Here is a 23,528-nt window from a genome sequence, read left to right on the forward strand (position 1 = left end):
TTTAAACTGTTAGTCACCTTTTCCAGTTTATCTATTCCTTATCACACTGTGTCAAAAACAGCAGTGGAAACTTTCTATATAAAACAACAAGAGGACACAGTTTTCTGTGCCATGACTCATCTTGACCCCCAGTGGAATAACTGAGTCAAAAACAAACAGGAGAGATAGTAGCTGCTGATAACAACCTGAATTATGCAGTGTTAGCAACGGCTGTTCAGTCATTTTTAATGCCTGCTTCATGGAGGACTTTCCAATTATTACAAAACAGCTCATTATTAAGTGAGCACACAGGGAACTCTGCAGCAGTTCACCCTCAGCTTGCCTCTGATTGTGCTTTTCCACATGGAAGAGTTTAAAAAGTTGCTTTATAGGGCACACTAGACAGGATATTACAGATAAATCCAAAAATAAAATCCTTCTCCTGTTATTATCTACTGACAAGCATGTCTGGTATTATTGTCCATTAATCTGGCAGCTACTCTCCTCCCATGATCACAGGATGGTCAAGTTTTCTAGTAATGCGCTTCGGTTACAACAACTCTCTGAGGAAGCCAATAAATTTCCTCCTAACTGCCTATAAGCGCTGTTGTTTCTGAATGAGAGAGTTTTTCGTCTCATTTGCATCAAAAGGGAGAAATTTGGGGCCAAATGTATTCCTGCTGCCTGATTTGAATACGTCTAAATAGCAACAGAGTATAAAGATGCTTCCTGCGCTGCAGTTACGGATCCATTTCAGCCCCTGCAGGTGCTTTGGAAAAACATTTATTTTAGTCTCATTTGTGCAGGTTTTCGCAACTGCAAAAGCTGTACAGAGAAAATTGTAAATATGGATCAGAGCCAGCATGCTAAAGACCTGATCACTTAAAAATGTTAATATACACTCACCGGCCACTTTATTAGGTTTATCTGTCCGACTGCTTGTTTATGCAAATTTCTAATCAGCCAATCACATGGCAGCAGCTCAATGCATTTAGGCATGTAGACATGGTCAAGACGACCTGCTGCAGTTCAAACCGAGCATCAGAATGAGGAAGAAACGTGATTTAAGTGACTTTGAATGTGGCGTGGTTGCTGGTCTGAGTATTTCAGAAACTGCTGATCTACTGGGATTTTCACACACAACCATCTCTAGGGTTTACAGAGAATGGTCCCAAAAATAGAAAATATCCAGTGAGCGGCAGTTCTGTGGACCAAAATGCCTTGTTGATGCCAGAGGTCAGAGGAGAATGGACAGACTGGTTGGAGCTGATAGAAAGGCAACAGTAACTCAAATAACCACTGGTTACAACCGAGGTCTGCAGAAGAGCATCTCTGAACACACAACATGTCAAACCTTGAGGCAGATGGGCTACAGCAGCAGAAGACCACACCGGGTGACCCTCCTGTCAGCTAAGAACAGGAAACTGAGGCTACAATTCACACAGCAACACCAAAACTGGACAATAGAAGACTGGAAAAACATTGCCTGGTCTGATGAGTCTGGATTTCTGCTCCACATTCAGATGGTAGGGTCAGAATTTGGCATCAACAACATGAAAGCATGGATCCATCCTGCCTTGTATCAATGGTTCAGGCTGCTGCTGGTGGTGTAATGGTGTGGGGATATTTTCTTGGCTCACTTTGGGCGCCTTAGTACCAACTGAGCATGGTTCAAAGTCCACAGCCTACCTGAGTATTGTTGCTGACCATGTCCATCCCTTTGTGACCACAGTGTACCCATCTTCTGATGGCTACTTCCAGCAGGATAACGCTCCATGTCATAAAGCTGGAATCATCTCAGACTGGTTTCTTGAACATGACAATGAGTTCCCTGTACTCAAATGGTCTCCACAGTCCCCAGATCTCAATCCAATAGAGCACCTTTGGGATGTGGTGGAACGGGAGATTCTCATCATGGATGTTCAGCCGACAAATCTGCAGAAACTGTGTGATGCTATCATGTCAATATGGACCAAACTCTCTGAGGAATGTTTCCAGTACTTAGTTGAATCTATACCACTAAGGATTAAGGCAGTTCTGAAGGCAAACGGGGGTTCAACCCGGTACTAGCAAGGTGGACCTAATATACATCTGTCAACAGGCCTCTCATTTGTTGTTGATTTTTTTCATTATTTGTCCTTCATTGTCTTCTTTTCTCTCTTACGCGCTAAAATCAGTTAAATGTTTTTAATGAATCCGTATATTGCTGATAAACTATCAGCGTGAATTATACAGATTTAAATAACACATTTGTGTCCATATATTAATGTGGTCAACTTCAATTTGTCTTGATGAGCTTAACACAAGCAAAGCACAAAGCCTCAGTGTGTCACCTAATGATCTACTGGTCTTCTTCCACCATCTATCCCCGTCAAGCAATTAAAAAACGGTTAAACCAAGTGTAAATCATAAACATTACTCTGTCTGGTGTGTGTATGGGCTTGTGTTTACAGCTGTGTGTTTATGGCTGTGTGTTTACGCTAATGTATGTGTAATCCCTGTGCTTGGTGTACCTCTCCCTCCCCCTCTGTCATCCTAGCTTGAGATGAGGAATATGTTTTCTGGTAGTGCGATGCCGAGCAGTTAATATGCCAGGCATAAGCTCAGTTTCTGCCTTGGGCGCTGGATGTACACACATAGACACACATGCACACTCACACACATTCTTTTAAAACCTTAATTAAGTGTGAAATCTCTCTTAACTGCAGCTAAATTATCTGTTCTCCTCATCTCCTTCATCAGTCTTCTCCCCCACCATATATATAAAGAAGTGTGGAGATAAAACTCCCTTCCTCCCCACTCCCACCCTCTATCTTCTCTCTCTGCGTCCACACGTCCCCGAGGTCCAGCACATGTGTGGTACATAGATATATGACTCTGCCCTGGTCAGCTGGAATCACAAGAAGCTGTAGTGTGTAATCAGGGGAAAGATGGATGGTGAAGAGGTGAAGCAGCGGGACGAGAGCAGAGAGAGTATCAGCAGGACACACACAGAGCTGAGGTTTGATCCAGCCGCTAACAGTGAAAGCCCAAACGCCACCATGTGACAGTGACAAATGAATCACCAGTTACAACCTCATGAGCTGTAAAATGCCAATGAAACAGCATATAAACCTCACACAGACAACCAATCAATATTCATCAACAAATTAGGCAGCGCTCTATCCAGGCCGCTGTGAGATTTCTCATCAAGAGGGATGTCAGTGCACCAAATTAATACCTTTAATCCCTTCTCCCCATTACACTGTCAGACACACACTAACACTCACACTTGCTTTAATCTTCTCAGAACACCATCTGTTGGCTGTTAATCAGGCAATAAATGTGTGTGGGTGTCTTTATCAACAATGATCAGAGATTTTTTTGTTGATTAACTTCTTTAATATTTATTTGTTCATAAAATATTTCTATAAAGTTCTTGTTCTCAATAACTTTAATTAGTTGAATATTTTAAAAACAATCACAAAAACTTGAAAGATTCTTCAAAAGCTTGAACCAGTAAAGCTAAAGTGATTTGTTTGATTTAAATTAAGACTTTGCTGAGGTTGCGTGACAGTCGTTTTTCTTAGAACAGATGTTTACAAGATACTGTCTGAACTTCAATTTGCAAGAGAACAGACTGCATATCCAGATTACTGAGTGGATTTCGGTGCTTGCCACATAGGAATTGATCTTAATGTTTGCTAATAATGCAGCTTTCTTACACTGGAGCACTATAGACTACAAACCACTACATTTCATATACAGCCATGCGGTCAGGGTCGGTGCAGAACTCCTCCATCTGACCAGGAGAACCCAGTAATGAAGAGCGATGGTGTTTCCTGATTAAATGCCCTTTTTCAACCCTGAATTCAAAGCTGTCACTTTCAGTTAAGTTTGAGTGGCTGCTTTCATCATCCAACTCTCATCGTACATTAAAGAACCTCCAAACCTCCTCACATAAAGTGTTGGGGGTCTTTCTGTTTGTATGTGTTGATCTGATACGCTTAGATTTCCTGTCCAGTCTAGATTCATTCTGAAAATGCCAAACTTATTTTGTCTGACAGTGAGAGCCAATTATAATACCAATGACTGTATCGGTATGGTAACATTAAGCAGGTGTAAATCTGACTTTGATAGATACCACACTAACAGTGGGAATAAGGTAGAGCCTAGGCTGATCTGGACACTGCTTTGCAGTACGTCCCATTCTCTGAAAAGTCAATATTGGTTTCAGAAACCATGTCAGTCCATCCAGTGTTTTAAGAAATTTTTAATTGAAGGCTCTGTGAAGACTTTATGAGTGATTTTGAAATGGTCTCACTCTTAAACATTTGCCTGTTCATAATCCATGATTAAAAGGAGATTACTCAGTATCTGTGGACAACCTGACCACGGAATCTATGTACAGCATGTAGGCTGAAAGTCCCTCTGATGACACCACATTGGCCGGCACAGTTTAGCATTGAGCAGCAAGATCTGCCCTTTTTCTTATGAAAATGATTTTTTGAATTTATTTTGTAGTAATGGTGGAAACTGGAGCTTAACTGACAAAAAGAAGAAGGAGGTAAGAGCAGAAGAAGGTTAAACAGAAGAGTGATAGAGCACAGGCTTAGACATAGGTAATGTTCTTTCCACCGCACATGCAGCAGTTATTCTTCAGTGGTCTGTTCAAACTTTAGAGTCTATCAATAAAATGAAGAGTGAGGTTACGTTAGCTCTGCTTGGTGAGGTTGGAGTCGGTAGATGAACACTGGTATGATTCACTAGCATTACACATAACAGACATGTCTCAGAGAACCAGACAGTAACACTTAACAGATAGTCTGCTCATCTTCTGGACACTAAGCTACTAACTGAGTTTACACAGTTTGATTTTTATCACATTTCAAAAAATAGCATATCCTGTACAAAGAAGCAACAAAGAAAAGTAGGGTTCAAAAGAAGATCCTGTCTTTTGTCTTTTACTTCCAAAACAAATGCATGTATTGGAAAGTCACATTCTTACAATGTTAGGTGATAGTGCTCAAACAGAGTTTTTAACCCAGAAAAACACTTGTTTTTAAATGCTCACTTCGAACTTTTTCATGGTGCAATAAGAGCAATATGTGCACGAATAGTCTACCTGTTGGACCACAAATGTGAAAAATCAACACACCCACCCAGGAATTTTTGGCTACTTGGTAGTAAACGCAACAGTTAAAATGGACTCCTCCTTGCCGCAGTGCCAGCAGCAGCACACACCCATGGCTTCCAATCAAATCTACATAAACACACTCACTAGTTTATCAACCACCTGTAGCTGTAGCATTATGTTTCTACGCGGGGAGAGACTTGGGAGCTGTACACCTGAGTTCGTATGCTAGCACAAGCTTTTCACGGGTATTTCACACATACCTGGTTTGCAGAAACCCAACTTGCATCACTCTTTGTCCCAAGCCGTTCTCCAAAAGCAAGTGAAAGTCAAGCATTTAGGGAAAATCTCTATCTGTTTGGTGTTGTGTTTCACTATGGTAGTTTTTTTTTTTTTTTAATCTTTGATACAACCAGAACATCAACATACAGGCAGAGGAGGGGGTTGAAGCAGATACAGACGCTGACACACATGTATAGAGGCCTGTAGGAGACGATTGTGCAAGATTATTCTTGTGAAAGTAGACAGTTCATTTCCCACAGACCCTACCTTTAAAGAAATAAATGCAAATGTAGATGTCCGTTTTGATTTAGTTACCAATTAAACAACAAATCTATTTTGCTCTTTTCTTATTCACCGGTGCAAAGTGAGGCAGGTGGTCATAAAAAGATGAGACTGATGAGTGTTAGAGTGTTGTCCTATGAGGGAGCTGACAGGGGAGTTGAGCGTAAATCCACACAGCTAGGAAATTTGTCATGTTGTGTTTTTGTCTGTGCTGGAGTGTGACTTTTGTGTCTGTGAGTCATAAGTGGTCCATTTGGAAGCAAACAGAGAAGGGAGCCTTTCCTACTCCTTTCCCGCTGTGAGGTAAAGAGGACAGAGAGGACGAGGTGGGACGTCTGCAGTATGAGGTCTTATCTCTGCCTCCATGGTCTGTGTTTCGCAGCATGATGGATCAAAAGCACAGCAGATGACAAACCCTATATTCTCTCTTTGTCCTTCTTATTTTATCTCTGACATACACAAATAATAACCCAAATAGGGTTCACTCTAATTTGTCCCTCTGTGCTTGTGTGCAATAGAAGTGTGTGTTCACCCTGGTGTGTAAGCTGCTTATCCATTTAGCACGCTTGCTTTACGCTTGCCACGTCTGACTGAGAAAATTGATTTCATATTCAGTGACCAAATGGAATTTTTCAGCCCGATTCTTTCTCTTCCGGTTGGAATTATAGAGGAAAAGGAGGGTGTAAAATAATTATGGTTTTTTTCACCCTTTTCCTGAATACTCTCTTTCTTCACTTCTCCTCAAATATGTACTAAACTTCTTAGTGTGATTGAATCTTTGCTGCAACATTTGAGAGTCCCCGATGACTTAGTTTGAGCCAACATACACACGTTTACGTGCAAGTATACACACAGTTTGAAAACTTTAAATTACTTTTATAAAAAAAAAACCTGTTTCCCTCTGCAGCCATTTATTAACCCACACACACACACATGTACACGCACAAACACCTATCTAAATGTAAATCATGTCGTTCTAGCCTGCAGGGAACTTGCCTCTCACCAGCCTGCCGCTCTCTCAGGCAGTGATTTCCTGTGAATGTATTTTAAGGAACAGACTGGTGGATTGAAGTGCTTCATGCTGCAGCCCCAGGCTGTTTCTATGTGTGTGTGTGTGTGAGAGACTGTATCTTTATGTGTGTGTGTGGTGATAGATGAGGTTAGAGGATACAGGCTAAGTTGATGAGATGCTAAGGACAGATTAGTTCTCTGGTGTGTCAGATGATCAGTGTGTGTGTGTGTGTGTGTGTGCGCTTCTCTATGAGTGTGTGTAATACTAATGACTGCTGCTCTGGTCTGATCTAATCTCTCAATCAATGAGGGATCGGCTTTGTTGTGACCCTCAGATCTCCTCAATCAGTGATAACATCTCAACACAAGTGCCTACACGTGCAGTACACACACATACACACCCTGTGTTTTGTTTAAAGCTTGTTGACTTGATTGTGTGTGTTTCTTTCATGTGTAGTTCCTGGCAGATCTGGAGTCAAACCCTCTGCTGCGGGACAGTATCGAGTGCCAGCGACTGCTGATGGAGGGGATGAAGTATCACCTCCTGCCTCAGCGCCGGCCCCTGCTTCAGAGCCCTCGCACCCGGCCCCGCAAGGCCACCGTAGGGGCCATGTTTGCTGTGGGAGGCATGGATGCTACAAAAGGTAGAGCAGTCACAGAAAATGTGTGTATAACATAACCAACTAGAAAAGCACTCAGAGAGCACAGACCTCTACTTTAATGTTATACTCCCTTTCAGCAGACTGTCTGATACAATTTGGTGTTAGTTGCAGGTTTGTACAATAATTTGTTACCTGACAGTGTTGAAAATTATGATGACCCAGCTCATATTTCATATTCCAGATCTTGGTTTCCAGAATATTAACAGGATCTGGATTGTACTTTTACATCTGTCAGAAATTATGGTGACCTTGTCTTGTATTGTTTTGCAAAGCAATCCGACCATTTATGGTGAAAACGGCCCTATCTCACAATGATAAGGAATCCTTTAAAAAGACCTGGATCCAGACGGTGGTCCGGATCACCTTCAAAATTTAATCACTTCTTCTTTATCTCAGCATGAACATTTCCTGAACATTTCATCCGGATCTGTTAGTTACTTTTTGACTTATGTTGTTCACAAACAGACAAATACTCCCAAAAACATAACCTACTTGGCAAAGGTAAACATCTCATGATTACAGAGTAAGAGTTTTGATCAATGCAGCCTTTATTCATAAACTCACCAAAGTGAGAGGACAAGAATTAAAACAGAGAAATAGGACAGGGGGATTGTTCAGAGAAGGTCCCATGAGCAGAGTTGTACCGTTACAGTAAGTAAACAGCAACAGATTCAGCAGTTTTTGAACAAAGAAACACAACCTATTATTAGGATAAGTAAGATTTCTGTTACTTTCTTGGACTTATCAAATGAAATATTTGTGTGTTCAGTCTTGGCCTGAAAAATTGATTTAGGTAGATCAATTCCAGCCAAGATTATCTGCCATTCGTCTTTGCCAATTGTCTGACATTTTGAATAGTCAATGAGGGAAGAAAATAACGATCAGTGTTGTCAATATTGTGAATAATTGTGGTGATTCAGCTCTGGTCTCGGAGACAGCAAGATCATCCAGCACATTGTGTAATGAAAGAAATAAACTCTTAGAAACATCCTCCCTTACTGTCTGATGATATAACTTAATATATTTGACCTTTATTTCTCAACCATTAGAGTGTGGATAATGATAAACATCCTGCTGCTCCATGTGTGTCTACTTTTTAACATAGTATTCTGTAATTGGTGCTGTAATTTCAGTTAGAGTATCATGTTCAGGTCTGTTGTTCCCAAACAACGATTCAAGCTAGATTCAACTCCATCTTGGTTTTATTTCTTTCAGGTGCGACGAGTATAGAGCAGTACTGTCTACGTCGGGACTCGTGGAGGCAGGTAGCCACCATGAGCGGACGCAGGCTACAGTTTGGTGTAGCAGTTCTTGACGGCCGTCTTTATGTGGTGGGTGGCCGAGATGGACTCAAAACCCTTAACACGGTGGAGTGTTACAATCCACACAGCAAGACCTGGAGCGTCATGCCTCCCATGTCCACGCACAGGCACGGATTAGGTGAGCAATCTGTAAAAATAGAAGTGTAGTACAGTATTAATAAAGCTGATTTTTATTTTTGTAGGGTGTTTTAGTTTTTAGGAGTTAGATATAAAACAAATGATCTCCACAGTGAGATCAAAAGTCAAAGCAGTCACCGTACCTTTGCAGTAAGTGATCCAAGAGCTGACATTAACTGAGTGGACTCATCATGTTTGTGAAGGACAGTCTCCCCAATAAAAAGGGCAGAGCATCCTGTTCTGCTGTGTCATAGTTTCATAAAATGTACACATGAGTGTGAGGGGAGGTGAATATTCAAACCCACATCTGGCACCACAGATGTCCTGCCAGAGAAACCCCACCAGTATGAAGGTGTCAACATGCTGCTAACTCCACATGCCTGTAGCCCAGCGTGTGTTTGCACACACACAATAAACTCACACTGTTTTCCTGAATGTGTTTCATTGCCTGTCCAAGCTGATTGTGTTTTGGTGGGATGCCATGGTTTAATCAGGCATGTGTTGTTGTGTATTGCAGGTGTTGCTGTTCTGGAGGGGCCCATGTATGCGGTGGGCGGACATGATGGCTGGAGCTACCTCAGCACAGTGGAAAGGTGGGAGGAGGTTTCTCACAGCTGCCAAAAAGATTCTCTCACCCAATAAAACAGAAATTAGCCTTTCCCACATATATCTTATTGAATCTATCCATGCAGAAAGCTCAAGCAGTTTTCAACTTCTTCTCTGTGCAACAGAATTTAGAGACATTTTCCTTTGGTAACAATAGATCGAATTAAAAACTGAAGGAATTTTTAAGATGCTGGGAAGTCCAAACAAAGTTTTGACAGCACTGTTTCATTATTCACCAGATATTTTAGAGGCTTAAAGTCTGAAAAGTTATTTATTTACCTTATTATCTTAAAGGTGGGACCCTCAAGCTCGCCAATGGAGTTTTGTAGCAAGTATGGCTACACCAAGAAGTACAGTTGGAGTTGCTGTACTCAATGGCAAGTAAGTAACCTCACATATCCACTCATGTACTGTGTTTAACATGTGCTTTATTACAATTTGAGAGTAAGATGATGTAATTTTGACAATAGGTTTTCTTACGGTGCATTCACTTAAACAAATCCTTCTGTTTTTACAACATAACTATCTGAAAACACAGGAATTTATTTATTTTAGAATTTCCTGTTTTGATGAGATACTATCTTGTAAAAACGGGAATTCCCATGACACTGTGCTGCATGACTCATTGCTGCATGACTCATTGCTGCATGTTTATGCTGCTAATCAGAGGTGCAAGGTCAATATAGGTAGGGCAGGCTTTTAAATGTGTTTAACAGTTACATGTTTCACGCTTCTTCATCGAGATGAGGATTAAAGATTTTCAGGAATTCCTTTACTTTTAAGATTCCTATTTTTATGTGCATGAAAACAGGAAAATCAAAAATAAATATTTTCTGTTTTTATGAGAAAGTATCTAATATGAAATAGTATCTCATAAAAACAGGAAATGCTAAAATAAAAAACTTCCTGTTTTTGCGAGATAGTATCTTATAAAATCAGGAAGTTCTAAAATAAATTTAAAAAATCCTGATTTTAGGAGATATTTTCCCCGAAACCAGCCACTATACTTTCTCCCTTTACAAAAAAAAGCTGTTAGGTGTCTGATTAGGACATGGGTATGTTCATTTAAAGACATGTTTGTGAATGGTTTGTCTCCTATGTTTGATCAGGTTGCCTTAGGTTTTCAAATCCTTAAATCTCACCTCTTACTCACAGATCCGTAGCTCCATGTCCTCTAATCTTACCCAGTTCCCTTTAGAGCCCTCAAGGAGACTCCTGAGTCTGATTAATAAGCTCAGATCATCCTGCAGGGAGAAGATAGGCGACATTAATTTTCTAACGGGAGAAAATTCTACCAATCTAAACTGCCTTGAAAGCAACTTGGAGGTTCATCTTGGTATGAGCATTTCAGAAATCTTCTAACCGCACTGGACAAACGTGAAACTGTCTCTGTTTTCTTACCCAATATAAACCCCATGTGTGATTGTCGCAAACACTTGAATCTACATGCTTTAGGATTGTCCTGGGTTATTTAATTTTTGTCTGTTAATATTTGATACACTTTCCAAAATCATTGGTAGAGATTCAGAACCATCTGCCTCCCTAGCTCTCTTTGGTGTGGTGACACAAAATCTAATCCTGAAAAACTGCACACAGAGCTGCCTGCCTTTTGCCACACTTCAAGCCAGAAAACAAATTCTGATTAGATGTCATTCTTTATATGAATGACTGACCTCTAAGGTAGATGGCTGTAAGAAGTAGCATCAGAAACAAATAACTGGAAAAATTCTTAAGATGACTCTTTAGTCCATGTTTTACTGCTCCTCTCTGTTGTGCACTTCAAAGAATATCACGTTAAAATAAAAAAGGATAGATTCACTCAACCTCACAGCCTCAGTTTACCCTAAAGAGATTCAGTAAAGAAGAAAATCTGAGGCTTTTTGGTTTGTTTAGTTTAAACTGCTTCCTTCCTGAGGCCTCTAACCTCTCGATCTAAGGAAAGAAAAAATGAGTTTAGCTCCTCTCTGCTTGCTTAGATAATCTATTTAACAGAGAGAAGCTTATTTTTCTGTAACTCCTCTGCAAATTTCCTCATTTTCTGCGCACAAAATTTAACAGAAATGGAAAAGGTGACTGTACTAACACACACACATTCAGACTGTTACTCATGCATATCTCACAGGTGGCATTTCACAAGTTCAAGTCTTGATTCTCATACCTTGGCCCAGAATTTATAAGACCTGCAATAATTCAACGAGTTTCCATTATTCAATGCCTCAGACTGACTCCACAGAGTGAGCTGATTAATACGCAAACAACTGATTAAACCAAGCCTGACCAGAAGTAGCGTGTGTGTTTGTGTGTGTGTGATGTGTTTTCTCTGGGCTCTTTGCCTGATGGAGCTCATTACTTGCTTGACTGGCTCTGATACACTTTTTTCTTTACCCTCCTGAAGCCCACATCCATGTGTGCTTACACACTAAAACACACAGACACTCACACACCTCCTTGGGTTGTGATGCCCTGAGAGGGCTGACTGATTGATTTTGCTCACCTCGTATTGTCCCCTGCACGACACACACTCAGAAATAAACCCTTACACCGCCTCTTTCATTGTTACCAGATGGTAGAGTCCAGAAATGTGCTGTGTTTTTGTGTAGCAGGTGGAAGGTGTTCAGTAAGTGTGTGTCCTGAGGGATAACACCGTCTTGTCTTTCTTAGGTTGTACGCTGTAGGAGGAAGAGATGGCTCATCCTGCCTGCGATCAGTGGAGTGTTTCGATCCACACACCAACAGGTCAGAGACAAGGGACTTCATCTGACCTGAATTAATTGCAGCCTCCTGATTTATTTCCTGTCTGCTGGTCTTTGTAGTGAAGAGCTTCTGGGCTTTTTTAGGTTGTTTACCCACAGATCAAAGGAGACAGCTAACCCTCTCAGGATGTTAGAAATAGATCACGTTCAAACAACTTCTGTTTACCCAGCACATTTATTATGGGCTTGACTGGAAGGGCTAAGATGTGTTTTGAACTGAGTAAGTCTGAACATTGGGCTTCATTTTTTCTGTCTGCTTCTTACTACAGATGGAGCGGTTGTGCTCCCATGGCTAAGAGGCGAGGTGGTGTGGGTGTGGCCACATGGCATGGCTTCCTGTACGCAATCGGAGGTCACGATGCTCCGGCTTCATCCCTTGCATCTCGCCTCAGTGACTGTGTAGAGAGGTGAGTCTTTATGTGCTGTGTGTGTTTGTGTAGGATGTCCTTTAATTTGGGAAATCTAACAGTTGTGAAATCCAGATTTCTAATCTAAATGATGGAATTACAGTTTATAGATTGATGCCTTTTTTTGTACATCCTGAATAAGGCCCCATAAAACTTGAAGTATCTTGATGAAATTATCCTCATAGGCATAGATGATGCCATGTTTTTAGGGAGACATGACATTAACTATTTGAAAACTTCACTTTTCTTAGCGTCTATTAATTTTAGTAGTCTGGTGGTTAAAAAACAGACAGAATTCTCAGTACCTGTGTGGCCACAGTTCATTTACCTCTGGGACTAACACTAAACTTTTCTTTTTTTCTTGATGTAGTCAGAGATTAGGGATAAAAACTTTCGGCCAAGACTTACTTTTCAGTTTACAGACACAGCAAAAAAACTGAAATCTTATCAAGTGATTTTTGTCTAATTTTCAGTAAAAAAAATGTCTTTTCATGTCTGCCAATGGAAGAGAAAGAGTTACTTGTATTAAGACATTATTCTAGTTTCAAGCAAATTTTCCAGCATTTTTTTTGTTCCACTAGCAGTTTTTTTTACTTGTTACAAGCAATTCAGACCTATTTTTTGTCTTTAAATAAACTTAAACTTGAAACAAGACGTTTTTCTGGACTGATAAGTTAAATGTGGCTCATATCAAGAAAAATAAGACATTTTTTACTTAAAAAAAGACAAAAACAGTAGATAAGATTTCAGTTTTTTACAGTGTTTACATTCTGATAAGTGTCTGAAGCCGTTGTGTTTGAGTCAAAAGCAAAGTAAAATGTAACTCCTCTGATAAACCTGCAGAAGAACTAATGTTGTTTCTTTGTTGATTATGCATCTCAAAAAATAAAAACTGCCTATTTGTTTCTGATGAGTCTCAGTTTCATTGTAAATGGTAAGGCTTCACTTTGGCAGACTTAACCATTGACTGTAATAACCAAATAATGATGCAGATTTCAAAAGATAAAACCAAAGTTAAGGTGCAAGCCTTGTGACATCTGTTCTGAAGAGAAAAAGAAATTTCAGGAAGTCTTAAAATCTAATTACTGATTGACCTCTGCAACACAGCCTCATGCATGATTGTAGTTTGAGGAAACGTTTGATCTTGAACCTGTTTTTAGCTGCACTTGCTTAGAAATATCAGTTTTTAAAGCTGAATAAATTATTGTCAGATTACTGCCTACAGGGTGTGGGAAGTCTTCACTGTAGATAGTGGTCTGCCTGTTTTTGCTCTCCATACTAACTGTTTTTCCACCACTTGACTGGGACTTCACTTCGACTTCAAACATGCCTTAAACAAAACAAAACAAAATAAAAGTAGACTTCTTTTAATCATCACTTTGTGTGAAATCCTCAGACAGATTTTTGTGTAATGTGCTTTTGTGTTGTGTTGTGTGTTTACAGATATGACCCTCAGACAGATGTGTGGACAGCAGTCGCCCCGATGAGTATCAGCAGGGATGCTGTAGGTGTTTGTCTCCTTGGCGACCGTCTTTACGCTGTGGGAGGATACGACGGGCAGGTGTATCTTAATACAGTGGAAGCTTATGACCCTCAGACGAATGAATGGACACAGGTACGGACAAAACTGTTCACACAAGAGAAAATAATACAAAGCTATTTTCACATGCACTCACATTTTGATGAACTTATTGACATGTCTACTGTAGTTTATCCAACAAATAATAAATCACAATGTGTTCCAATAAGCTGTTACATACACACTCAGTCTCAGTTTGACCTTCCCAGGCTCCCCTCCGGTACATCTCAGTATGTTTCCACTGTTATGTAAATGTGTGTTTTCCTCATGCTAATATTGTCCTTGCCACTGTAGCTGTCGGGGAAAGAGGGGACTGTTTCAAAGCTGAACGATATCATTCATAAAAAAGTCCCTGGCACTTCAGTTTATACCTCATCTCCTGAATAGCCTCAGAGGATTTTCAACCAAAGTCACCTGAAATCTGCTATTTTAGAGACAGGCACCACGCTGAGAGGGAGGCGGCTGAGGGAGTGCTTAAACTGACACGCAGGAACGAGGATGAGAGGGAACATGTGGAGATCACTAACTGTGCTCTCTGTTGATTGTCAGAAACTGGAACAAACAAATCAGTGGCTTCGGTCTCTGTTTGCTATAGCACAAATCTATCACATTCATCTTCAATCCAGGGCAGAGAGCATGGTTGGTTAGCTTAGGATAAGGTGACTGACTGTCAGCTTTTAATATCATGTAGAAGAATCAGCTAAAACAAGTAGCAGGAGTAGACAAACACAAAAGAAATCTTCCCATAGAGTTTGAGGATTAACGCACCGCTCACTCCCTGCTGTGCAGAAATCTGTATTTACCTACAGAGAGACACAAAGCCATGATTTTTAAAAGCCTTATCTTTACATAAAACTGATCCATGCCCTTTACCCTTCACTCAGCTAAGTGGGTCAACTCAGAAGTGCTTTCAGCAGATGGCCAGAAGTGACCTTAAGTCGTTGCTTATTCATACATCAGACAGAAACAGGGCAGCAAAAGCCATGTTTATGTCCAAATCTGTTAAATATGCCATCATTTCTATTTTTTCATTACTTCTCACTGCATCCGCCTTGAGCCATTTGGAGCAGATGGTTTGTGTGTTTTATTTGTAAAGAAACACGTGTTTCTGTTTAGTAAAAAATGCCTTTTTAGACCAAATATGATCACATTCACATGCCCAGTCCAGAAAAAGTCTTTTTCTAAGTTATTTAAAGAAAAAAATTGCCTGTGATGAGTAAAAAAATCTACCAGTGGGGTAAGAAAAATGTACTGGTATTAAGGTATTATTCTAATCTTGAAAAGCACATTTCTCTTACCCCACTGGCTGAGTTTTTTTACTTGTTTCAAGTAATTCAGACCTCATTCTTGTCTTTAAATGACTTTAAAAAAGACGCTTTTCTGGACTGGTCAAGTGAATGTGGCTCAAAGACATTTTTCACTGAAATAAGACAAAAACACTTAGTAAGGTTTCAGCTTTTGCAGTGTATAAGCTGTGTATAGACACGCAGTCTTGAAAATATCTGGGAAGTTTTAGGAGCTAAGCCTCCCTGAAATTTACTTTACTTGCCTGTTGACACGTGTCCCTGCAGAGCATCAAGTCTTCCCTCCCAGATAAGGTACAGGAGGTCTCAGGAGGCTAAATGTGATGTCAGATAAACGCTGCAGTGGTGGATGTAATCTCTCAAAATATTATTTAAGATTAAAACCACTGGTCCTTTAATTTCATGCACTCATTTTTAAAAATACTTTTTAGCTTCTCTCTTTTGTTTCTTTCTCAACCCCTGACATTTACGAAAATGTCAGAGCTGTGTTGTCAAATATTGAAATAGAGTTCATCTGAAAAAAGTCCAGAGTTCTTTGCTGTTACGTCAGTTTTTGCCTTTGATACAAGGAGCTGCACAGTACCAATGAATGTGTGGGAAAAGAGCAAACTGGAGAGGAGCTCTTCAGGGTCCTCACCAATGTTGCATCAAACAGTGTCTCCACTTGGGATGTGCTTCTCAAAACTATGCAAGGAAGATGCGAGGAAATATTGTGTGTGTAGTCAAGATGAAAATGTGATAGCTTGTGTTCACACATGCAGCTCATTTGAGTCATTTCAGGGAGCTTCAGGAACTTTGTGCATTACATCTCTGATGTGACTCCTTATACAGGGCCCTTTACACGACAACAGTTATAGGGTGAAACGCACAAGTTTTGTTGCGTTTTGACTAGAGGTAGACCGATAAATCGGGCCGATATTTGGACATTTGTCTCTATCGGCCATCGGCCGTATTTTCTTTTAAAAAGCCGATTTTTGATCCGTTGTATAAAATGACGCAATTTTTAATCAGGCACAAAAAAGATGAGCACCTCAAACATGTGGAACCACTTGGATACATTACATGCTTTTGTTCAAATTATATTAATAAGTTTAAATTTCTTTTTTGACATTTTAAGAAGAGTGTGAATGTTTACTACTGCTTGTTACATTGTGTGTTTACTCAGACAAAATATTTCATTGTTTTGAAAGCTGAATAAATGTTCAGAGGACTGGACACGACTTGTTGTAATAGATTTCTTTTAGTTGCTCAGAAATTGCTGCGTTTCACAAAAATGTGATAAATATGTATTTATTTAACAATCGGCCTGAATATCAAATTGGAAAAATCGGCCATGCATATCGGCATCGGCTGCCCAAATTTGGAAAGCATTGGCATCGGCATCGGCCCCCAAAAAACCCATATCGGTCGACCTCCAGTTTTGGCTTTTAGTTTACACGGAAACAGCGTTTCAGCAGACCTAAAAAGCAAACTATGGGACTCTTTTTACATGACGTTTCATCCAAAATCGCTAAAACACAGTGAAAAATATCTGTGTTTACAAGGAAACGCCAAGGGACTGAAAACACTGTATTAAGCATGCCATGCCTGTAGGCGGCGCTATGACTATCTTGTCCAGAAGCAGCTTTTGGGAGATCTCCACTGGAGTAGAGTTGAGCCGATCATCTGGTAAATTGATGAATACTAAGTGCAGGAGTGGAGTTAGAGATGCACATTTTGTATAAAGACAGTCAGCAGATACAGCAGATTAAGCAGCACAAGCACAACATGGCAGTTCACGACGATCGTAACAATAGTACTGTTGTAGTGTTGCATGCGCTTGCGCAAAAGCGGAGCGTGACGTCAGCGTTACCACTGAAAACACTTGCTTACTGTTAACATAGCAACAATCTTGGCAGAGTTTTAGAAAAATTTCACTTTGGGGGCCGTTTTTAAAAGTTTGAGTTTCGGGTCGGCTGAATTGCCATTTCTGTGTAAACGCGAAACAAAACTTTTGCGTTTCAACCGGAAACAGTTGTCGTGGTAATTGCCCCTTGCTTACTACAGCGTTTTCGGTCCCTTGGCGTTTCCATGTAAACACTGGTTTTTCACTGTGTTTTAGCATTTTTGGATGAAACATGGTTGTGTAAACGGGGCCTTATTATTTTTCCAGCAGGTTTAAATAGCAATCTAATGAAATTTGCCAAAGTGACACTGAAGCATTCAATACACAAATTGAAATCACTTCTCAAAGTTAAACATGTCTAGAGCATCCAGTTTTTATGTGACACGTCTTTTGTGTTTCCAGGTAGCACCGCTGTGTGTGGGCAGGGCCGGAGCATGCGTGGTGGCCGTCAGGCTGAAAACACCGACACTGAACAGTGGAGTCGCATGATGTGGTTCAGCATCCCTCCTCTTCATCACTACTTAAACCCATCCGTCAGCCATCATGTGACCTAACCAGGAAGTGAGAGACTGATTACTGAACACACTTCAGGTGTCACTGTGGCAGAGCTACATTTTACCCACTCTAATGTTTTTCTCTCACTGCTTTTTTATGTTTACACTGAGGGCTCTGTGTGTGTCAGGTTCCCGATAAAGTTTCCACATTTGAACTTTTGGAACTGCCACCAACAGCCATGATGAAGAGGGATCTGCCGTGTTTGTGGAGCATGACAGAACAGCTGTCTCAACCGTTTTTTTTCTTGTCTTTTATTTGCTCCTGTAGACAATGTGGAACACACACACACACACACACTTAAAGACAAACACACCCTCAAACCTACAAGGCTGCTTTCAGCTTCTATTTCTGCTTACAAGAAAGTGAGGCAGTCAAAGATAGTCAAGACAGTTGAGATGCCTCATCATTTTATGCTCTCGCTGTCTTCCCATAACAAAACCTGATCGTCTGATAGTGCGTACTGATGCTATTTTAATATATTCCTGATTATTCAGTGCTGCAGACTGAAAGCTCTCTGCACACAGTTTCCTTCCTTACTCGCAGGCTGACAGTTCAAAGAAAGACTTTTGACATAATCAGCACAACCTTATGAGCAGCAGCACTGTGAGAAATGTGAGGCTTTTTATTATTTTTAGACAAAAAAAACTCAACACGTTATCAAATAGTTCTGTGTGTCTTCTATGTTGCATCAACTCACATCTAAAGCATCATGGTGCCTGTGATCTGCAGGTTTTTTAAAGGTCCCATATTCTGCTCCTTTTCTGCAGTTAAATATGGATCATTGATGTCTTCATGAAATGGTAGTAACATGTTTTGGTCCAAAAAGCCAATAAATCAAGCACAGCAGCATTGTTTCCAGGCTCTCATAGCCCCTCTGTTCAGAACGCTCTGATTTAGTGGGCGTGACCTTCATATGTAAATGAGCCACCGCTGATACCGCCCCGCTCTTCCACGTCACTTAGAGCGGCGCCATGAGCTCCGAGTGCACAATGTTTAGAAAACAGCGAAGCTCGTTTACCATAACATTACAGGCTAAAACAACAGGCTAACTGCAGCTAAAGTTAGCATCCTGAGGCTAACAGAGACGGGGGGACACTGAGGAAAAGCTCTTACATCTGCTCCACAGCACACAGCATCTAAAATACTCACATTTCCAGGGTCAGAGGTTTGTTGGTGGATGGTTGGTAATGCGCCTGAATTCAGGACCAGTCTATTCGCTAGCCCTCTGTTGTACTCTTCAAAGTTGGAAAAGCAGTCGGCCGTGAAGTGACTAGCACACACATGCAGAGTTGAATGAATGAACTCTAGCCACTTAGTCTTGTCTTCTTCTGAGATGGGAAGCTTGTGCATGGAACTATGTAGCTGTTTACAGCTAAAAACAGAGCAGTGATGGCTTTTCAACTTTGGCATTCTCCTCCTGGGGAGGGGGTCCGGGGGTATCTGCTCCGGTGGACCAATCAGGTCAGACTTGCTCCTGATTGGTCAAAAAAGGGAATCGCTGACGTCAGCAAACCCCGGAAATTCCAAACAGTGTTAGGTCAAGATTTTACATTCACAAGCACTACTAAGTACCTTCAGTTTTGGTTGTTTATTTCCTACTTTTCCATTTTTCATCTAACTGAGGTGTTATCATCTTTTTTTTTACAGACTGAGTTAAAAAAAAAACAGGTGGGACTCTTTTCTGAGCAAAGTCAGGAAAATCCTCTTTCAATCTTCGGCAGAGCAATTTACAGGTTTTGTTCTGTTCGGGATCAGTTGAGCTTTTATGTCCCATCTTCCTTTCCTCCACTGTTGATATTTCCTGCACCCACATGAGTGTGTGTGTGTGTACATTTTTTGTTCAGAAATTGCGAAGAGTATATTTTTATCTCAAATGAGAATTTCTCCACTTCCCTGCTTGCCCTCCCCACATCTTCAATTCCCTGCTGCTCTCTTTTCATCCTCATTTTCCCATTTCATCACTGCACATGTACACACACAAACACGAAAACACACACACACACTCATAAACATCAATGTGTTTAAGAGGCAGAACTGGATACAAGGCCAGAAATGAACAACAGACTATATAATGAGTCCCTAAATTTAATAACCTTGATTCAGTGGGTGCAGCGTTTTGTTTGATGTCGAGTTCAAGGCGTTATTAAATTTGATGCTGCTGCAGAATCAGACGTCATCTAGAAAATTGAAAAACAGATCTGTCTTTGTGTGTTCATATTTCACTGAACTTATTGAACATGTCAGGAAACCTGAAGAATACAGATACGCTGACTGCAGGTCATGCCACAATCATTCAACGCTGTGTATCTATCTGTATGTGTCCTCTGTGTGGCTAAATCTGCCCAACGTGTGTTTGTGTGTGTGTGTGTGTTTTTGTGTGCTTAGTGCACAGAAAGCCAGCTCCTGACAGTGAGAGGCAAACCAGGCATCCTGTCTGAACTGACAGATCTAGAGCTAATGTAGCCCCCAGGTTGCACTTTAGCTACACACATGGACCTTACGCACATACACACACACATGCACAAAAACTAAACCACACAGCTGAAAGCCAAAAGCCCCACGAGCCAGTGAAGATTGAAAAGCCTCCCATATTTCCCGGCATGACATCTAAGAAGTAGAGGCGAGCTGGCGTGCAGTTCCCCACAGCTGAACTGATGTTTATTCAGGCCTAATGCACCACTGCATTATTCTATTTTCCTCCCTTTCCAAACCCTCAAACCTGCCTGCTGTTTATTTAAAGAGTCATTCTCCTCACATCAGAGATGAAGTGTGTCACCTCCATTATGTAACCAGAGTTTGACTTCAGTCAGAGATAACAGACATTCCAAATCAATCTATGTATTTAGTGTATATAATGTATATTAATAAAATCTGTATGCAGCTGTTATCTTATGTTGTATTATATATTTAGCACCCACTAAATATATGATGTGTTCTTGTGTGTTTCTTTTTGTACCATGAATAAAAATGAAGATGCAGTAAAGTCAAATAAAACTGGGTGAGAAATGGTACAGCTGCTCATTTCCTCTCTTAGTACCAGATAATAACACCTCCTCATTTCAAAAACTAGAGTAGGTATGTACAATATATATGCTGCTGTTATCTGTCTTTTTATACATTAAAGTCAAAATGTGATTTAAGTCTTGTTTCTGTTTTTATTTGCCCTGTAAAATACTAATGCAGCTGTTCACAGTAAGATCTAAATCTTGTTTATGTTACGGCTGTTTTTGCAAGCTGTCTCCATTTGCCACAACAGCACCATAAATGCCATCAAAGTGTAAATTTGAATGTTTATATGTGGCTCTCATCTCTAACAGCATCTGGTCAGAGTGGCCGTACTGATGGCTGCTGAGGTTTAAAGGTTTCTGTGGTTTAAGGCCGGTTGTTTCTGCTTCTGCATGGCTCTGAATTGATAATCTGAACCTGGGGTTAATGTGAAACCTCATTACTCTTAAGTATCGATGCTCCAGTGTAAGGCCAGATACAAAGCAGCAGGTTGGAGCAAGTGAAACAAGTGTGTGAGGGAGAGGGATGCTTTGGATTTACAGATTCTTTAACCCTGGGACAGGGGCTAGTGGAAAACGGATCCACTCTGCTATTTATCGCAGGGGGAGCCTTAAATCATCACCGCTCAGACAAACGGCTCCTAGTCGGTCTGAGAAATGGAACCAGTGACCTTGTCTCGCCGCCTTAGCATCACCACAGTCCATTATAACTGACAGGAACAAGAAGGAGACTGAAAGCGCTAGACTGTCTGACTTCACATGTTCAACATCCAAATATAGAAACCACCTGCAGTCCGCTCAGACGTGCAGCAGCAAGCATCTGTCAGTGTTCTACACAAGTGAACGCATCCTTATAAAGCAGCAGATATATTGAAGAGTAGAAAGAAACAAGGATGAATTCACAGGAGCTTTAATGACATACTGCAAGAAATGATACATAATAACATGATGTGCACAAAATGTAGCACCACCTTCATGTCAAATAAGAGAAAGAGCTCATTTGGGGGAGCTGTATATCTGTCTTTTCTACTTTTGTTGACAAAGGGTTCCCCACAAGCACCTTGCACTAAAGGATTAACTGATTAAATTCAAGGTCAAAGATTACTGAGAACCCGTTCCCTCACATACAGAACCAGCGTCCTCTTGTACAGGTAAATGATTCAATACACTCATTTCTCACATCAGTGTCTGAAAAATAAAAATACAATGATAGGGAGAAATTTTAACCCCAAAGGTCAAAGTCCCTATGTAAGTGAACATCCAGGGAGACCTGAAGGGATTTTCCATTTCAGCTTTAGTCAAAGGATGAACTTTTTACATTTTTATCGTTAAATGTTTGCATGTAAATAACCTTAAAAAAAAAAAAGGAATTTATTTGAATTTATTTCCTCACTCCCTCTCATCCTTTCTCTCTAATTTTACCATTCTGGATTAAAATCATGCAGCTGCTCTCTTCCAGTGCATCTAACTGGGACCTGAGTCAGCAGGGTGTGTCTGCAGTGAGGGAATATTTGTGTCACACAGCTGGTATTCAGCTCCGGCTCCATGTGTTGTACGGCAGAAATAAGCTGTTATCCGTTCAGTATGATAGGACAGAAGGTACAATGTCACCACAAGTGTTATCCTCTGATTCTCTATTTTTTTTTTTTTTTTTTTTTTAAACCAAGAACCAGTTCAGTGTGTCAACAAGTTAGAAATCTTGTTGGTCAGTCCACTGAGGTAATCAGAACATGGTACAGACGACAGGCACTTTCGAGACCTTTTAGATGCTGAATTACAAAATATAAGAAATATAAATAATTGAATATGTGAGAGTAAGGATAGTTTAAATGAAAAACAGATTAGGTAGATTTTAAAAACTGTGCATGAGCGTTAAAGAAAGCATTTAACTATTACACTGTTGCCATCTACTGGACATATGATGTAATCACACTGCACTGACTATACACTGCTGTGGTGCTGTCATGCCTATTTTCATACCCTGTTCATACCCAATGAATCATTTGTTTTGTGCGCTAGCTGCCTCAGGAAAATATCGCTAAAGTTCTTTAACTGAAGTCTTGTTCTTTTTTTTTTAATTTATTATTTTTTTTTTTATATAGAAATCAAACTTGTTGTACCTTGTTGTTGAGATAAACAGCCTTTAAGGATAAATACAATTTTGAATGTATGCATGAATTAAAAAATACATTTAAAAGTAGGAAAGAAATACAGAAAAAGTTCTGTGATGAAAGGAAACATTACCATGATGGATCAAGTACTATAGCTCTTAGTTTTCTGTCTTGCCTGACTTTTAAAGAGTTTTTGCAGACTGAAACATGATTATAGTGCAGTTTAGTTTTGTGAATGGAATATAATTAAGTTATTTTGAAGAACTGATGAGTTGAAAAATAAATAAATAAATAAATAAATAAATAGGGAGAAAAGGCATAAATAGTTATGTGGTGAAAGGAACACTGAAACTTGGCTTAAGTTTGTAGCTCTTCCTGCCTAACTGACGTGGTTTCTGTGAGGAAATGATCGTGTATCCCATTTATTATGAAGTGATGTAAAAGCTGCCGATATAATTGGCATTTTCCTGTCTAAAATCCAGCTAATCTCACCTCTGATACAAACTACTTATTGGACGGCTGTTGCCATGGTACCGCTCTCAACGGACGCTTCAG

At 40.3% G+C, this 23,528-nt stretch overlaps 1 protein-coding gene across 1 annotated transcript in view; it reads left to right on the top strand.

The window, feature by feature from the left end:
* Positions 1 to 20,921, top strand: part of klhl5 (kelch-like family member 5) — a 42,272-nt gene extending 21,351 nt beyond the window's left edge. The window contains exons 6-13 of the mRNA XM_074693215.1: positions 7,125 to 7,311; positions 8,545 to 8,769; positions 9,286 to 9,361; positions 9,669 to 9,755; positions 12,036 to 12,110; positions 12,397 to 12,534; positions 13,978 to 14,149; positions 17,705 to 20,921. Coding sequence (XP_074549316.1) covers positions 7,125 to 7,311; positions 8,545 to 8,769; positions 9,286 to 9,361; positions 9,669 to 9,755; positions 12,036 to 12,110; positions 12,397 to 12,534; positions 13,978 to 14,149; positions 17,705 to 17,791 — 1,047 coding nt within the window. The 3' untranslated portion in view covers positions 17,792 to 20,921. The remainder of the gene's footprint in view (positions 1 to 7,124; positions 7,312 to 8,544; positions 8,770 to 9,285; positions 9,362 to 9,668; positions 9,756 to 12,035; positions 12,111 to 12,396; positions 12,535 to 13,977; positions 14,150 to 17,704) is intronic.
* The last annotated feature ends 2,607 nt before the right edge of the window (positions 20,922 to 23,528 follow it).

Source organism: Halichoeres trimaculatus, unplaced genomic scaffold (genome assembly GCF_033239565.1).
Source record: "Halichoeres trimaculatus isolate MK-OKI-2021-1 unplaced genomic scaffold, fHalTri1.1 fHalTri1_scaffold_2, whole genome shotgun sequence".
NCBI lineage: Eukaryota > Metazoa > Chordata > Actinopteri > Labriformes > Labridae > Halichoeres > Halichoeres trimaculatus.